Source organism: Cetorhinus maximus, chromosome 3 (assembly GCF_964194155.1).
Source record: "Cetorhinus maximus chromosome 3, sCetMax3.hap1.1, whole genome shotgun sequence".
NCBI lineage: Eukaryota > Metazoa > Chordata > Chondrichthyes > Lamniformes > Cetorhinidae > Cetorhinus > Cetorhinus maximus.
The window spans coordinates 140,956,358-140,975,304 of record NC_135881.1 but is presented as its reverse complement, the minus strand read 5'-3'; the positions used below and the strand labels follow the sequence as shown (position 1 = coordinate 140,975,304).

At 43.4% G+C, this 18,947-nt stretch overlaps 1 protein-coding gene across 2 annotated transcripts in view; it reads left to right on the top strand.

Annotated features, from left to right (window-relative positions):
- The window catches only part of lrrc3b (leucine rich repeat containing 3B), a 115,969-nt gene extending 97,339 nt beyond the window's left edge, over nucleotides 1-18,630 (top strand). For both annotated transcript variants that reach the window (XM_078539054.1, XM_078539055.1), the window contains exon 2: nucleotides 16,956-18,630. In XM_078539054.1, coding sequence (XP_078395180.1) covers nucleotides 17,122-17,901 — 780 coding nt within the window. In that variant the 5' untranslated portion in view covers nucleotides 16,956-17,121 and the 3' untranslated portion in view covers nucleotides 17,902-18,630. The remainder of the gene's footprint in view (nucleotides 1-16,955) is intronic.
- The last annotated feature ends 317 nt before the right edge of the window (nucleotides 18,631-18,947 follow it).

The following is an 18,947-nucleotide window of genomic DNA, read 5'->3' as shown; positions in this document are numbered from 1 at the left end:
TAGTTAACCGATTCATCCAGACCCCAGTCCCAACACAGTTCAAGGGAAGCCCATCCTTGTTGAGGGTCCAAGGCAAGAAAGAGTGGTAAGCAGACAAGTAAAAAAAACACAGATGTGTCTAAAGGAGGTGTGAATGACAGCATCATGAACACCTGCCATCCAAAAAGAATCAAAGTGAGGAAAGAGGAAGGAAACAAAATGGGAGCAGAGGTTACTAACTGAAATTGTTGAATTCAGTGTTGAATCTGGATGACTGCAAAGTGCCTAATTGAAAGATGAAGTGCTGCTCCTTAAACAATGAAGTCTAGCTTCTTTGGATCATTCCAGGAGGCTGAGGATAGAGAGGTCAGAGTGGAAGCCAGGTGGAGAATTTGACTTCTTTGTTAATCTTCTTTTCAGGATTCACCATTTTGTGTTTATTTCTCCACCTTATTTTCCTCCCACAATGTATCACCCCACATCTCACTGCAGAACGTTCATCTGACATCTATCTGCCCCATCTGCTAACCTGTCTACACTCTCCTGGAGCTGTTTAAGTTAAATATGTTCTCTATTTTTGTGTCATTTGCAAATTATAATATTGTGCCCTCTCCACACAATTCCAGCTTATTTATCTATATTGGAAAATTGGAAAAAGAAATGGTCCCAACCCTAATCCCTGAGGGATACCACTGTTAACATCCCTCCAGTCTGAAAAAAATTAGTAACCATTACTGTCTGTTTTATGTCCTTTAGCTATCGTCCTATCCTCCCTTTAATATGTGCCTAAAATTAATCATGGAGCCTCCTATGTGGCACATTATTAAATGCCTTTGAAAAAATATTTAACTGACATCCACTGCATTTCCTTTAATATCACACTTTCTTGTTTCCACAAAGGACTCTTACTAAATATGTCAGGCATGACTTGTGTTTGACAAATCCGTGCTGTTGTCCTTGTCTTTCTAAGGGAGTATTCATTTTAATCTGTGCAGTGACTTCTAAAAGCTGACCTACTACTAATTTTAGACTGACAGTTTTGTAGTTACATGCTTATAGCTTTTTCTGGACCAGAGCTGTATTGCTTCTGAAAAATTTTGGAGAACTTTGAATGAAAAGTCGTCAGAGACTGATGGCATGCCTAGGATGTTGAACAAATTCAGACAGGAGGTAGAAAAAACTCTGGCTGTATTTTTCCCAATGCACCTTAAATATGCAAATTGTTTCATAGTTCTAAAGAATAGATAGAATCATAGAATAACTACAGGACAGAAGAAGACCATTCAGCCTGCTGTGTCCATGCTGATTCACTGTAAGAACTACTCAGCTAGTGCCACTCCACTGCTTTTTCCTAATAGCTCTGCAATTTTTTTTCACTTTAGATAAATACCCAATTGCCTTTTGAAAGCCATGATTGACTCTGCCTCCACCACAATCTCAGGCAGTGCGTTCCAGATCTTAACCATTCACTGCAGAGAAAAGATTTTCTCAGGTCACCATTGTTTCTTTTGCAAATTGCCTTAAACAAAATGTAATATCTGAGAAGGATAGACTGGGTGACTAAATAAAGTAAGAAGAAATAATCTACATCATGCCTTTCGTGACCTTAGGGCATCTGGAAAGCCCTTTATAGCCAGCTAATTTGGTTGACGTGTAGCTACTGTGATGATGTAAAGAAACATGGCAGTCAGTCTGCACATAGCAAAGTCCCTCAAACAGCAGTGAGATACATCAGCAGGTAATCTGCTTTTAGTGATATAGATCGAGTGGTAAATGATGACCATGATAATGGATAGAACTCCTCTGCTATTTCAATAGTGCTATAAGATCTTTCACATTTACCCGAGAGGACAGACCTATTAGTCTAATAGAGTTATGGGCAAATTCTTTGGAATTAATTTTTCGATGGGCATTGGGATCACCACGTTGGCATTATATGCAGCAATGTGATTGACTCTTAAATGCCATCCGAAATGGCCTATCAAGCCACTTAGTTGTATCAAACCGCTAAAAAGTCTAAAAGGAATGAATCCGGACGGACAAACCGGCATCGAACTAGGCACCAGAAACATCAACAGCAAACTGAGCACTGTCAACCCTGAAAAGTCCTCCTTACTAACATCTGGGGGCTAGTGCCAAAATTGGAAGAGCTGTCTCACAGACTAATCAAGCAACAACCTGACATAGTCATCCTCATGGAATCATACCTTAGAATAATGCTCCAACACCACCATCACCATCCCTGGGTATGCCCTGTCCCACCGGCAGGACAGATGCAGCAGAGGTGGTGGCACAGTGGCATACAGTCAGGAGGGACTTACCTGGGAGTCTTCAACATCGACTCCTGACCACATGAAGTCTCATAGCATCAGGTCAAACATGGACAAGGGAGCCACCTGCCAATTACCACGCACCGTGCCCTCCCCACCATCCCTTCAACTGATGAATCAGTGCTCCTCCATGTTGAACACCACTTGAAGAAAGCACTGAGGGTGGCAAAGGTGCAGAATGTACTCTGGGTGGGGGACTTCAATGTCTATCACCAAGAGTGGCTCAGTAACACCACTACAGACCGAGCTGGCCAAGTGCTAAAGGACATAGCTGCAAGACTGGGCCTGCGGCAGGTGGTGAAGGAACCAACAAAAGGGAAAAACATACTTGAGTTCATCCTCACCAACCTGCCTGCCGCTGATGCATCCGTCCAAGACAGTATTGGTAGGAGTGTCCACCGCACAATCATTGAGGAGCCGAAGTCCCATCTTCACATTGAGAATACCCTCCAATCTGTTGTGTGGCACTACCAGTGTGCTAAGTGGGATAGATTTCGAATAGGTCTAGCAAGTCAAGACTAACCAACCATGAGGTGCTGTGGGCCTTCAGCAGCAGCAGAATTGTACTCAACCATAATCTGCAACCTCATGGCCCAGCATATCCCCACTCTACCATACCAAACCAGAGGATAAACCCTGGTTCAATGAAAGGTGTAGGAGGGCATGCCAGGAGCAGCACCAGGCATACTTAAAAATGAGGTGTTAATCTGGTGAAGCTACAACTCAGGGCCACTTGTGTGCCAAACAGCAAGCAATAAACAGAGCTAAGCAATTCCACAAACAACGGATCAGATCTAAGCTCTGCAGTCCTGCCATATCCAGCCGTGAATGGTGGTGGAGAATTAAACAACGCACTAGAGGCTGAGGCTCCACAAATATTCCCATCCTCAATGATGGAGGAGTCCAGCACATCAGTGCAAAAGATAAGGCTGAAGCATTTGCAACAATTTTCAGCCAGAAGTGCCGAGTGGATGATCCATCTCAGCCTCCTCCAAAGGTCTCCAGCATCACAGATGCCAAGCCTCCAGCCAATTCGATTTACTCCACGTGATATCAAGAAACGGTTTAAGGCACTGGGTACTGCAAAGGCTATGGGCCCTGACAATATTCCAACAATAAGACTTGTGCTCCAGAACTGGCCGCGCACCTAGACAAGCTGTTCCAGTACAGCTACAACACTGGCATCTACCCAGCAATGTGAAAAATTGTCCATGTAAGTCCTGTACATGAAAAGCAGGACAAATCCAACCCAACCAATTGCCGCCCCATCAGTCTACTCTCCATCATCAGTAAAGTGATGGAAGGGGCCATCAACAGTGCTATCAAGTGGCACTTGCTTAGCAATAACCTGTTCACTGACACTCAGTTTGGGTTCTGCCAGGGTCACTCAGCTCCTGACCTCATTCAACTCTCCATTGGTTGGAGCCATGCCTAACACAGAAGAGGATGGTTGTGGTTGTTGGAGGTCAGTCATCTCAGCTCCAGGACATCGCTGCAGGAGTTCCTCAGGGTAGTATCCTAAGCCCAACCTTCTTTAGCTGCTTCATCAATGACCTTCCTTTCATTATAAGGTCAGAAGTGGTGATGTTCGCTGATGATTGCACAATGTTTACCACCATTCCTGACTCCTCAGGTACTGAAGCAGTCTGTATCCAGATGCAGCAATACCTGGAAAGTATCCAGGCTTGGGCTGACAAGTGGCAAGTAGCATTCACACTATACATGTACCAGGCAATGACCTTCTCCAACAAGAGAGAATCTAACCATTGCGCCTTGATATTTAATGGGATTACCATCGCCGAATCCCCTACTATCAACATCCTGGGGTTTTATTGACCAGAAACTGAACTGGACTAGCCATATAAAGGGGGCGCAGGGCGGGGGGCGAGGCAGTGGCATAGTGGTATCGTCACTGGACTGGTATTCCAGAGACCCAGGGTAATGCTCTGGGGACCCGGGTTCGAAATAAAAATCTTGAATTGAAAGTCTAATGATGACCACAAAAAATCATTGCCAATTGCTGTAAAAATACCATCTGGTTCACTAATGACCAAAAAGGACTAATGTCCTTTCGGGAAGAAAATCTGCTGTCCTTACCTGGTCTGGCCCACTTGTGACTGCAGACCCACAGCAATGTGGTTGACTCTTAAAATGCTCTCTAAACAAAGGCAATTAGGTCTAGTCAGCGACACCCACATCCCATGAATGAATATAAATAAATAAATAAATAACTTGGCTACAAGAGCAGGTCAGAGGCTAAGAATCCTATGGTGAGTAACTCACTCCCTGACTCCCCAAAGCCTGTCCACCATCTACAAGGCACAAGTCAGGAGTGTGATGGAATACTCTCCACTTGCCTGGATGACTGCAGCTCCAAGAAGCTTGACACCATCCAGGACAAAGCAGCCTGCTTGATTGGCACCCCATCCACAAACAGTGTCTGCAGTGTGTACCATCTACAAGATACACTCTGCTAACTCACTAAGGCTCCTTAGACAGCACCTTCCAAGCCCATGACGACTGCCATCTAGAAGGACAAGGGCAGCAGACACATGGGAACACCACTGCCTGCCTGGAAGTTCCCCTCCAAGCCACTCACCATCCTGACTTGGAAATATATCGCTGTTCCTTCACTGTTGCTAGGTCAAAATGCTGGAACCCCCCTCCCTGACAGCACTGTGGGTGTACCTACACTACATGGACTGCAGCGGTTCAAGAAGGCAGCTCACCACCCCTTTCTCAAGGGCAATTGGGGATGGATAATAAATACTGGCCTAGCCAGTGACACCCACATCCCATGAATGAATTTTAAAAATGCAGACATTTTTTCAAGATTTCCCGTGAAGACTGGTTCATTCTTAGCCATTGCGTTACATGTAAATAACTTGACATACACAAATGGCATGCCAGTATCTCCCAGATAAATTAGCGAGAAAACTCTGAAGGAAGTGATGCTCAGTACAGCACTCAATTGCAGTATTTCCCATATAGAACTGAACTGATTGTAGATCAGGGCTGTTTCCTATGGGATTTAAGAGGCATTTTTCCAACAAGGTATAGAGAGATTGTTAGAGGAACTTCACCACGAGCACACATAAATAATCCGTCAGAAAGCAGTATCAAGAAGCTATTTTTGGTATGAAAAGATAGAGATATCGAAGAGTTGGTGAAAAGTTGAGAAGTGTATCTCAGAATGAGAAATTACCCAACCAAGGTTCTTTTCATTTCAGGGCCAAACACGAGGAAACCATGGGAACGAGTACATGTTGATTTTTTTGAAGTGGAAAGTGTACCTTAGTTTGGTCAATAGCTATAGCAAATAGATAAATGTTGAGCCTATGCACATTACCACAAATGCCAACACCTTTCTTTTTTTGGTTTACAGTTTATGGGTTGCCAGAGGTGTTGGTGTCAGATAATGGTCCACAGTTTACATCAAAAGAGTTTGAAATATTTCTAAGTAAGGATGGAGTCAAACACACCCTAATACCACCATATCACCCAGCATCGAATGATGCTGCAGAAAGAAGTGTACAGATCGTGAAAAAGCCTTCGCATAAATATTTGCTAGGTAACAGCTACGCAGGAGCTCCCATGTTTCTCTTCAACACAGGCTAGACAATTTTCTGTTCTCATACAGAATAAACCACCGTCTACAACAGGTTGCTCCCCTTAAGAATTAGTGTTTAAACACAATCCTAGAACAAGGTTTAAGTTTGCTTAAGCCTGACATCAATAGCAAACTAAGAGAAAAGCAAGACAATGTGAAGATGAGTCATGATACATGAGGCATGAAACTTAGAGAATTCAATGCTAGTCAGAAGGTGATGCTGAAAAACCACTGGCGTGATAAGAGATGTGATCAGAGTTATAAAGAAACTAGGTATGTTTACATAGCTAGTGAAGCTTGGAGAGAGACTACGTTAGTGTCATGTCGATCATTTGCTTGAACGAGGAAACCTGACAAAGGGAGAGCAGCCCCAAGTGCACATCAGGAAGAAAGTGAAAGTCACAAAGAAACTGAAAGTTTGCTAGTATCACAGAATCCACCGATAGAGAAAAATGAGCCAGGGTCTTTGATTAAGACAAATTAATCAATGCCGCAGTCCCAACCATTAAGTGGAGCTGGTAGTCAAAATCAAAGTTCAGGTTTAACACAGTCAGAGATGTTGAAAGAGCAGTGTGAAGCTAATGGAAATAGTAAGAGATACCCAGACAGGAAGAGAAAGAAACTAGATAGGTTAGTTGGAAGTATGTAGGATGGAAGGAGAAATAAGTTGTCCTTTTCATTACTTTTTCCAAATGGTTATATTTTTGTTAAACACATACTGATTTAAGGAAGACTATTTTAAAAAATCTAAATTACTCTGGCAATATCAGTGAGATATGTGTTTTAGTTCTGATTACAGTAAAAATAAATAAGCGGCCCAACCCCTTGAAATTTTCAAGTATTGTTGATGTTGGTTTATCATTGTATTCTGGAAAATTATGTACATATGCCATTTTATTTTTTAAGTGAGGAGGGAGTAGTGTAGAGTCCTCTCTGCTGCCCTTTCTGTTGTAAATAAAGTTGTTCGATAATGCTGCCTGCAGTTGAGCATGTGTAGTTTTCCTCTGTGCAATTACAACAAACTTGGTCTCCATGGGGCCAGAAAAATTTGTCTGTTGGAATCCCCATTCAAAATAAAATTAGTGAGCATTTATAAATGTTTAGGTTATGCAAAGAAAGCCAACATTCATTTGTTTCAGGCAAGTCATGTTGAGAATTTAATAGAATATTTTGAAGTAGCAGGTGCTTAGAGTGATAGACAGGATACTGTAGATAAAGTGCACATCGATTTTCAAAACGCATTAATTGAGGTGCCTGGCAAGAGGCAGGTTAGAAAATTTCAGCTGTGTGAGAAAAAAGAGAATCTTATGTTGTATAGCAGCTTTCTCAGCTTCAGAGTGTTCCAAAGTTCTTTATGGCGAATTAATTCTTTGAATTGTAGTCACTGTTGAAATGTAAAAAATTACAATGATAAATGAGGGAATATATCAGCGTAGATAGAAAGTTGGGCGATTGAGAGAAACAGAGTTAGAATAAATAGATGTTGCTCAGATTGGAGAAAGGTTGGTGGGATGTACCCAAGTGGTCAGTTCTTGGTTCATTTCTGTTCTCGGTATAGATTCATGATTTACTTGGGCTTAGATATAGGAAGCACAGTCTTGGTTAGACTGCGTGCCAAGACCAAAGTATGTAATGTCCTACTCTGTAACTTGCTGTTTGCTGATGATACCGCACTGGCATCCCATACTGAAGCTCACTTGCAGTAGTTTGTAGATTGGTTCTCCCGGTCTTGCAAGGAGTTTTGACTGACAATCAGCTTCAAGAAGACCAAAATTGTGCGCTTCATAAGAGACTCCACCTTCCATCAACATCGACAACCTCACTCTGCAGGTTGATGTGGACCAACAACAAATTAACCAAAAATACAAAGCTCTAGAAAATACAAAGTGCCAAGCTTGTGTTCTCAACTCCCTCCTTTACAGTAGAAAAGCATGGATAACTTATGCAAGTCAAGAAAAGCAACTGAACAGCTTCCACCTCCATTGCCTCAGATGAATATTGGGCACGTCCTGGTAGGACAGAGTGCTGAATACAAAAGTACACCAGTGTGCAGGGATTCCCAGCCTGTTTGCTTTCTTGACTCCAATGGCCAGGTCATATACATTGAATGGATAATGGTGAGCTTGCTATTGGCATGAGACCAACAGGTCTCCCACGCCTGTAATGCAAGGACGTCAGTAAGCGAGACCTCAAGATGACCAGGACCGGAGGTGATGCATTGGGAGTAGTTGCTGCTGACCAGAGTGCCTGGAGACAAGCAGCCAGGAAGGGTGTGGAAAAAGCAAAGGGCAAACAAAATTGCCAGATAGAAGAAAAGAGTTGGAAGGGAAAAACAGCAGTCAACTTCGGGCCAACACAGTTCATCTGTGCCAGCTGCGGAAGGGATTGCCACTCGCATATCAGCCTCTGCAGCCACAACAGATGATGCACAATACAGAAGTGACATACACCCTAGGTGCAGTTCACCTTCTCCCAAGACAGACGAATGCCGAAGACATAGGTCGGAATTTTCTGGCCCAGTTGGCGTCAGGGGTCATGGCTGGTGGGGCTGGCGGGGAGGCGAAATATGGTGAGAAGGCCAAAAATCATTTTCATGCTGGTGTGAAAGCACAGCGGGATCATCCAATGGTCTCCGCCATGGTGGAACGCCAAACACACTGGAGGCCAGCGTGAACCCGCTTTACATCCCGCTAATGCAATGCAAAGTAAAGTCCGACCAGAATCATCCCCCCCACACCAGAATTACTGTTACGCCGGCAGGAAAACACGTCAGCTTAGAACACGTCTGGATAAGTGTGATGAGCAGAGGTTGGGACTTACTGTTAGGGCCTTGCTCACATCATGGACATCCAAGGAGCAGAAAATGCTGGGGCCCTACAGCTGCCGGACCCCGGATCGTGCACCGCACACTGAGTGGATTCTTGCAGACATGGCTGTGCCACGAAGCAGCTCTCAGAAGATGGGAAGTCTCCGTGTTGATGCCTCGGGTCTGCTTTGGAACATCATGGCCTTGGCCTTGGGCTGACACAGATGAGCGGTGATGGGGGAGAGAGGAAGGTCTAGGTGTGTATAAGAGAGGAGTTGGCAAAGGGGAGGAGGGAGTATGGGGGAGGAAGGTGTAATGGGGGAGCATGCAACAAGTGGGGAGGCAGGTGTAAGAGGGAGGAAGATGTAAGGGAAGGAGTTTGGAGGGGGAAGGAGTTCAGGGGGAAGGACTTCAGGCAGAGAAAGGTGTTCAGGTGGAGGAAGGAGTTTGGAGGGGAAGGAGTAAGGGTGGAGGGTGGAGTAAGGGTGGGGGAGGGAATAAGGGTAGAGGAAGGAGTAAGGGTGGGGGGGGCGATGCCCAAATGAACATGCAAGGGAGGGGTCTGTGCAGACAATGGCTGCCTGCTGGGGATCAAACTGAGGGTGGGTGTGGTAGGAGGGAATAGTGAGTATGAGAGGGGACAGAGTAAGCCAGAAGGGTGGGAGGGTGAGGGCGCGACTTCTACCAGTAGTGGTAGAAGGGACGGTGAGAATAGTTGGTGGGGAATCAGAGACAGACACGGATCCTGGGGATGGGAAGGAGGAAAATGGGGAGGTTAATGTAGATGGAGGTGGAATTCTCAGGAACGTAAGGAACGTGCATGTTCACCTGGACATCCTAGAAAGAAAGGGGTTCCAGCTGATAGGTGGTGGGGGGAGGTGGAAAGTGATGCCATGGGGGTCAACAGTGATGGGGGAAAGGACATGGACGACTGGGGAATGGGAACGAATGGGGGGGCTGAGCAGAAACGTGATGACTTCCATTTTTCTCAAACCGAAAGTGAGCGGAGCCACGTGTTGGATAGGCACAGGTTCTGCATGGGAGCGCGATCAGTGCATGGGTGGGTATGCAAGTCAGCTCAGATGGACAACTGAAAGAGAACCTTAGGATCCCTAATTTAATTGTTTCACCATTCATGGCTGGTCTACTTTCAATTTACAAGCCCATAATCTCTGGAATTTCCTCCCCAAGCCTTCCTTCCTCTTTGACCAAGGTTTTGCTCATCTGCCTTATGTGGCTCAATGTCAAATTTTACTTTATAATACTCCTGTGAAGTGCCTTTATTCTGTTTTATTAAGCTAAAGGTGATATCTAAAAACAAGTTGTTTTGTTGTTTTGCAGCAAGTATAAGGAAAGACAAAGAATGCTCAGTGGAAAATCACTAAAGGATGTGGGTGAACAGAGAGGCCCAGGAGTTAAAATGCATAGGCCTGGATTTTCATGGAGTCATGGAGATTCTGTAGCGTATCTAACATGATGGAAGGACCCCAGATCCGGAAATTCTGGTCCCATATCTGGCAGAAAACACTTTCATTGGATGGGCGGGTGTGGTTGCTGGGTACAGCCGGTGGGGGGGTGGGGGGGGAGCGGGGAGGGGTGGCAGGACATGACTCATATGAAGGAAGTTAGAACTCAGCAAAACCATTTGATCTCAGTGCTGAGTTCAAACAGGCCCAATTCTCACTGGAGCAAGGACCGGGTCCTGCAGTGCGTGAGTTGCAAATCTTTAGAGTAGACGTAAGTGCGCTTGAAGGGCATATAAGGTCTGTAGAAGTGTCAAGCTGTCAAGTTATTTAAATCCCTTGCCCTTTAAAAATTAAAAAAAACTTCCTGCCTGTGTCTGAGTTGAAACAAAAATCTGTTCTAGAAATTTTAATAGCCATTTGTTGACATAAGCCTAAGTGCTATTTTTTAGCATTATTAATGCTTTACTGCTTTCCACAGTCTATCATTTTCACAGTTTGATTGACAAATCAATGAGTTTATTACAGGATTATCTGTCTTTGATGTGAGGTTATGAATAGAAATGTTTGTTTTTATAAGGGATTAAGTACTTGTGAAGATTCAAATGTATTGAATGGACTTTCATGAATGAGTGTTTTTTACATATAATAAAATCTCCAATAGATTTTTAGAACCTTATTTTATTGCATCTCACCTGAGGTCTGCCCATGGTGGATACTGGGTGAGTTGGCATGGAGGGTGCAAAGGGGCATGAGGTGGCACTAAGTCAGCATAGAGGCTGTAAGAAGCCATGGGGGTGGGTCAGAGGTCATGAGTTGGCACTAAGTTGGCATAGGAGCTACAAGGGACCATGGACATGGGGAGCATTGTTGGCATGAGTTGACTAAGCTTTCTCAGAGACTATAAGGGGTCATTGGGGAGGGGGCGCGGGTGGACAGGATGGGTTGCATAAGATGGCACTAAGTTGGCATAGAGGATATAAGAGACCCTAGGGGTGGGTGGGAGGCATGGGTTGCCATGAGTTAGCATGTATGGGCATGTGGAGAGTGTGGGGATGTGAGGGGTGAGGGCGTAAGCGCCTAATGTTTATGAAAACAATTGGTACGAAGTCCCAGGGAATCGAGATGGATCTGTTAAACAGCCCACCTTGGCACCCAGCAACCCATGTGGCTGTCCCTGATCAGCGTCCGGAAATGGCAGGCCCAAATCCATCCCACACCCACCTCTTCCTGGGACGAAGATTCCACCATTTGGGGCAATTTTTCCTGAGGCAGGTGCAGCGGGCAGGAGATTTCCCAGCTTTGCGCACCCACCTCGAGAGTGAAAATCCAGGCCATAATTTCTTGAAAATGCAGGTAGATAAACCTGTAGAAAGTCCAAAAGCATTTTGGGTTTAATAAATAGGGGCATATGATAAATGGGTAAAAAGGTGATGATAAGTTGGTACAAAATATTGTTTAGACCATAATTACAATGCTGTGCTTTGGTTCCTCATTATATAAAGCATGATAAGGCCAGAGAGAGCATTCAACATACATTCAAGATGATCCAGAAATGAGAGACTAAACGGGTATTTTTTCAATACTGGAGAGATTTTAGTGATTAAGATTAAAATTAATCTGATAGGAATGTCTAAGTAATGGACATTAGAATTGTTTTATCATTTGATACCATATAGATGATGGATGTAACTAAGAAAACATCGTGCACATTGAAGCAATATTCTGTTTGTGATGGTTCAGTTACACTCTAGTTTTTATCAAAGATGGACACCAGTATGTGACATTTAAAAACAAACTTCAATACAATTAAGATCATTCATTAGAAGACAGTTGAAACAACCTAATAGAAGAAGAATGTGATCAGAGTGTAGCCAATAACCCTGAGAAAAAGCAATGGATGTGTCACAAAGGAGTGGCAAGATACAAGACTAATAAAACCATGGTAACAGTCGTTGCGGCTGGTGTCCAAGGATTTTATGACTATTATCAGGTTTGGCGAGAAGCGAAAGTGAATTCCTGACTGTTCCTGTTTCTTTCCCTTTTGAAGTAGTGCCTGCTCATCCTTTTGATAGCATTTCCATTCAGCTGATTACAATGGGACATGATTAAAGTTCAGTTCAAAAATTTAGATGGTGTCCTGAATATCACTAACATTTCTGTGATGAATGTTATGTGTACCAGCTGATGTTTCAATTTGGAGGTATTTTAAGAGATGCTGATACTGATCGTTAGAAAATCTAGGATAAAGAAAGCTTCTTTAAAGGCAAAACATAATGATTCCGAATTAATGATCATGAAGCAGCAAATACTTGAAGTCTCCATCATTGGAGTAATGCGTGTCACAGTGTCCTTTTTTAGATGTTCATTTAACATGGTGAGTTTATATGAAGGGAAGTTTGATTGTACAATTCATGGCTAGGATCTTTAAGGCCCGCTCGCCGACGCGTAAAATGACACGGGATGACGTCGGACAGAACTCCCAATGTCACCCCGCGTCATTTCAATGTTCAGGTTGGCAGGGGCACAGCCGAATCAGCTGTGTGCCCGCTGACCTGTCAACGGCCAACTGAGGCCATTTAAAAAGCAATTGAGATAATTAATGAACCTGCCCATGCAACCTTAAGGTTGGCGGGCAGGCCGGGAGCCCTGGCGGGCTTCAGAAAAAGCATGAAACCTCATCCACGGACAGGATGAGGTTTCATGAGAGTTTTTAAAATTTTAATAAATGTATGCTTTAAAGTTATGGATATGTCCCAATTCATGTGACAGTGTCACATGAGGGGACATGTCAGGGAAATTTTATTTTTGCACCTTCACCATTTTTAAATTTGGTGCCGATCTCCCTGAGGCAGCACTTAGCCTCAGGAAGATGAGTGCGCTCTTTCGCGCGCATGCATGAAAAAGCACACTCTCAGCTGAGGAATTCCACCCCCCCCCCCCGCCCGCACAGGGAGCGCATAGAACTTCCTGGTGGACATCATGTTGGGTGGGCCTTAATTGGCCCGCCCACGTAAAATGGAGCACGCCCCCAAGCAGGGGCGCTGATCGGAGACGTGCCTGCTCCTGCACTTCCCCCCTGACAGGAGGAAAATTCTTCCCCATGTTACGATTCCAAATGACATTCTATCAGCATAGAGGGCTTTTAGAAAAGTTGATTATTTGCATGCTTATAAGGTTACTGGAGGACACAACAGCCAGAATTTAGTGACCTTCCCCACGGCGAGTTTGGTGGCAGGGGGCATTTAATCGGGCAGGGGGGTGGTTATAGGTGGGGAGCCTACCACCTTCCTGTCTCTGTCCCGATTAGGTCCGTGACTTTCCTGACTTGCCACCAATTGAGGCCCTTAAATGGGCAGTTAATGCCCACTTAAGGGCCTCATCCTGCTACCACTGGTATTCACCCAGCAGTGGGTGAGGGACTCACCAGGCAGTTAGCTTGAAAAGCAAAACCTGCCAGTGTTGTCTGCAGGCTTCCAAGGCAGGTGGTCCCTTGTTCAAATGCACTCTGTGCCTGTTCGAGGGATCCAGTATCGGGAAGGTTGGGGCCCTCTGAGACCTACCCTCCTGCCAACCCCATTGCCCCACCACCAGTAGCTCTGCTGTGCATTGAAAAGCTGTTGTCCTCTGATTAGCCAGAAACACCCAGAGGGGACTTTTGCCCCCAGGGTCCTTGATCCCAGGAAAGATCCGCCACTGCCCAGTTAAGTGCCTGGTTGGCACATAATGAGGCAGGCCTTTAGCCAGTGTGTGGGACACCCGTCACCCACATTAAATTCTGCCCCAAGTAATGAATGTTAAATAACACAGGGTGTGTGCTACAAAGCAGTTTTTGTAAATTTGCCGTTGAAAAAATACATTTTTGTTGTTTCATGTTATTATGAGGTTCTTTAAGAATTAAATAAAGCTCTTGCCTGTTTATTTTAATGAATTTGAATTTTGACCTTTGTCACATTATTGTTCACCAGTATTCTGAAAGTACTCATATTTATGAAGAGTGGCTTGGCATACAGGGACATCCAGTAGAGCAAAAAAGTCTTAACATCCAGTAGAGCGAAAAAGGCATAGCTAATAGTTTTTTTAAAGTTGTGAAGCGTTTTGATAAGATGAATGGGGAGAGGCTACTCCATCTGGTTAAGGCATAAGTGGTAGCGTCACAATTGTAATATTGTCATTAACAGCTTGAAAAGAGAGGTTAACATTATTTCTTTACAGCATGAATTGGTTTTGCACAGAATGCTTGAGACCATTGCGTCATCTAAGAAAAGAATGGATAGATTTTTGAAGTACAGGAAGAACATGGGGAAGATCAAAACAGTGGAATTAGTATTATGTTGACTGCAATTTACTAGATTGTTATTTTACAGATTTTCTCCTTAACTCCTGATTGGAGCATGGCATCCTTTGCCAAAATGAGTATTGAGGCAGAGACCAATGAATTTGAAGCAGAGGAAGATGCAAGGCTATAGAGAGAGAAGATGGGGGCTGGGATTAATCCAGCAAAGAGTTGAAGGCAGAATGGGCCAATTGGCAATCTTGGACACATTGTAAAAATCCTCCCTTTTCTTGAGCAATCACATTGATTTTACTTTAGTCTATTTTCAGTATTAAAGTCACCCATTATTTGACCCTGTTATTTCTTCATATACTTCTTTTTAACATGTTCCTCTGTCTGTCTGCTTTCCACTATTCGGCAACCTATAGTAAGTTCCATAACTGTTCCTTAACTCTAATCATGTAGATTCAGCTTTTTCATGATCTCATTTATCACCCTTATGTTTTAATGCTGTCATGAAATATTTGGTAAATACTGCCAAACCTGCAATGTCCCTTCTCCTTTTGTTTCTTACTCTATAGCTCCTGAATATTTTGTAGCCAGAAATGTTCACCTCTCAGCCCATCCTGGCCTAAACTGCATCTCTGTTCATGCTATTTTATCATATCTCCATTTCAAAATGTGCATCTAGCTCACCAGCTTTATCCAGAATACTTTATGTTTTTACATACATGCAATGTAAGCCTACCCCGAGCTGTTTGATAATCTAACTCTTTTTTTAATATATCCCACGCCTGACCTGTTTTTATGGCTTTCTGTATTTCTTTTATTGTACCCCTGGTCCCTTCTGCTTTCCTCTCTGCTTTCTCATCTTTCTCTCGCTCTTAAGAACAGAAAAGAACTTAAATTGCCAGCATACGACATCCTTTAGTAATCACTGCACCGTACTCTCTGGATTGTGCAGCCTCTGATGTGATTGCTTTATTTTTGGATGACTGGTTTTGTTTCACTTGGGTTAGATTAGTCCAATTCCATTTGTTTTATAGCATTTCTCCTCAAAAAAGTGATCTTTGCCAGAAGTCAGGGGGACTGAAAATTCATTCTGATAATGCGCATTTTGTCACACCTTTAACATTGCAAAATTTCTCAACGTATTTCTCAGGAGGAAATCACCAGCAAGTAAGACTTAAAAGAGCAAGAGGAGACATTCATAGATGTGGCTGAAGGATAAGGTTTGAGGAGCCTTTCAAAGTTGGTGGCATATGGAGAAAAGCAGAGGAGTTTAGAAAGAAAACTCCAGAGAACAGGGACATGATGCCCGCAGGGTGTGCATTGAATGGTAAAGGTGGGGGTGGGGGAATGGGTAGCATGGACAATAAACCAGAGTCGGAGGAGCAGACTGTGCAGGCTGGGAGAGAGGGCTCCAAGAGGTTGCAGACAAAGATAAAGCTAGGCCATGGAAAAATGTGTAGCTATGACAAGGATTTTGATGGGTAATTCCCCTGCTCCCCGGGACCCTCCGAAAAAGTCTCCAACTATGAGCTAGAGTCGGAGATTTCAAAAGGTTCCGACTTACATACCTGGTTGTTGCTGAAGAAATGTTAGATTAAACCTAGTCTTACACCTGAGTAACTACACAAGTAAACCCCCAATCATTCACACTGACCCCCCCCCGAATCCCCCATCGACCCCCGACTCCCTCCCAACTCAACCTGACTAGCCCTCACCACCCAACTCCCCCATTGACCCCCCAACTCCCTACCTGATCTCCCGATTCCCCCCAAACCTGACCTGACCCAACCTCACAAACCTACCCACCTTCCACCCTACCTAGCTGCCACTCTACGTCCTCACTCACGCTACTCTCTTACCCACTTACCTCAGCCACCCTACCCCCTTATACACTTAACTTCTCTCCATAGCTTTTCAAAGAAGCTTTGGGACATTTAAACTCTTTACTTACCAGAATACAACAGTTAGTGGTGTAAAAAGGGGGCGTGGTTTCTGCACGGATTCTCTCCGTCACTCTCTCGGAGGTTTCCTGCGCTGACTGAGTTCTGCAGGATCCTCCACTGGAAGATTGCCCAGAAAAATTAGAGGAAGGTGAATGTGTATTTTTTTGTCTGATCAGGGTCAGAAATCAGGGCAAGATTTCCGACATAGCAGCACTTATGATGAAAATGACGTCCAGTCAGGCTTTTTAACAACATACAGATATTTAGTTTTTTCTCACTTACAGCAGAAAAACATATCACAAAATTACAATCGTAACAAAATTATGCAAAATGCACTGAATATAAGAAAAGCAATTATGTTTTCTAGGCGTTGCATGACTATGTGGCTTTCATTATACCTCAGCAGAAGACTGGAACAATGACTAATGGTTGTGATTGCATTTAATCAAAATTACATTCATTTATATTGGATAGTTTGCTCCTTTAAATTTCACTTCATGAAATTTGTATATAAAATGTGTGTATTTCTCTTTCAGGTATAATACTTCTGAACACCATTAACGATATATAAATGTGGACAACATGTGCAACTTTACCATGGTGTCTAAATTGCTTACTGAAGAGAAAAAGAATTATTATCACACACTGTACGTTAATTGTTGGATGAAGTAATTGGCCATGTGATTATGCAGACATCCCAGCATGAAGCTGATGGACCTATTCCTAGCTCGCCCCCTCTCTATGTATTTTCTGCTGCAGAGTTTTGTGCTCCTGATACTGTGCTTTCACTCAGCCAGCATGTGTCCAAAAGGCTGTTTGTGTTCTCATGTCAGTAGCTTAAATGTAAGCTGCAGCAATGCGAATCTTAAAGAGATTCCTAAAGACCTTCCTCCTGAAACTGCTTTACTTTACTTAGATTCAAATCAAATAAGGTCTGTTCCCAATGAGATTTTTAAGGACCTGCACCAGCTCAAAGTGCTTAATTTGTCCAAAAACGTTATCGAGTCCATAGAAGAACAGGCATTCAAAGGGGTGGCTGACACCTTGCAGACTCTTGATCTTTCGAACAACAAGATTAAAAGCGTACATAAAGACACATTCAGCAAACTCAAAGGCCGGGCGCAGTTTTCTGACAACCCATGGCACTGTGACTGCACCCTCCAGCAGGTGCTGCATGGCATGCCCTCTAACCATGAAATGGCCAGCAACATCATCTGCGAGACAGCAGCTTTGAAGGAACATACTGGGAAATCCTTTGTCAGCGCTGCAAATGAGGCTGACTTCTGTAATCTGTCTAAAAAAACAACCGATGTGGCCATGCTGGTCACTATGTTTGGCTGGTTTACCATGGTGATCTCCTACGTGGTATATTATGTACGTCAGAACCAAGAAGATGCAAGAAGGCATCTTGAGTATTTAAAATCGCTTCCAAGCAAGCAAAAGAAGCCAGAAGAATCAGATGACATTAGTACTGTACTGTAATTTGTTCAATTAAAGAAAAAGTTTTGAAACGGAGTTTCTTAAGTGTATATTTAATTCATCTCCACTTTGCAACAAAGTGGCTAGAAAATCTAACTGCAATGGAATTGAAGGTAGTGGAGCTCAACTGCTTCAAGGTGGTCGAAAACTCATGGTGCGTGTGAAAAAAAAGAACAAAAGCTTCTTTTAGCATCTCTACAATGGTATTAATTAGTAGGAGGAAAATCAAGAGTCAGGCCCTAAGTATATAGCAATTGAGGATTTTATAAGCTTCATGTATTCATATAGTGTTCCTCTGCCTGGTATTTTAAAACTGTATGAATTAACACTTCTATTAAAATAATGAACAAAGGAATGACATACAAACATGCTAAGCATCCAGCTGTCAATATCGCTGACAGTCATTTATAGGCTATAATCAGTTCATGGTGGAATAATATGTAAGATTGCTTTTTGAAAATCAAAATTTTCTAATTTGACTAATCATTGTCCTGCATGTATTTTAAGATGGTGCTGTAGACCTGAGGATAAATATTTAATTTGAAAGGTAATTTTGAAGTGACCCTATAATGTCACTTCTCTGCCTCTACTCACAAGCATACATCCCAGATACAAAGTTTATCCTGCAGATTGACATGTAGATCGTGTTATATGAGCTGGCAATGGGGTAAAAAAAATATAAAAGTGACAGACCAACTTAATGTACTTCAGGGAAGTCACCCTTTCATTCATTGCAGACAGTCTGCATCTCCTGATAGTTTTATATATCAAGATAGGTGGATACTCTTTTGAGTTATCAACAATCACAGATTGCAACTCTTTCAACTACAATCACAGTTCTTGGTTTCCGGGAGTGGGACATGAACCCACAACCTTCTGATTCAAAGGCGAGGGTGCTATGAACTGAGCCACAGCTGACACCTGTAAGATAGGTGGATGTGGTGCCTGTTTCCAGTTGCAGCTGATTGGGCACATGTGGTACTGTATTGATTGGTACTGAAGTAGCTCAGTTAACCAATAGGCGGTCAAATGAGAATCACATGGAGAAG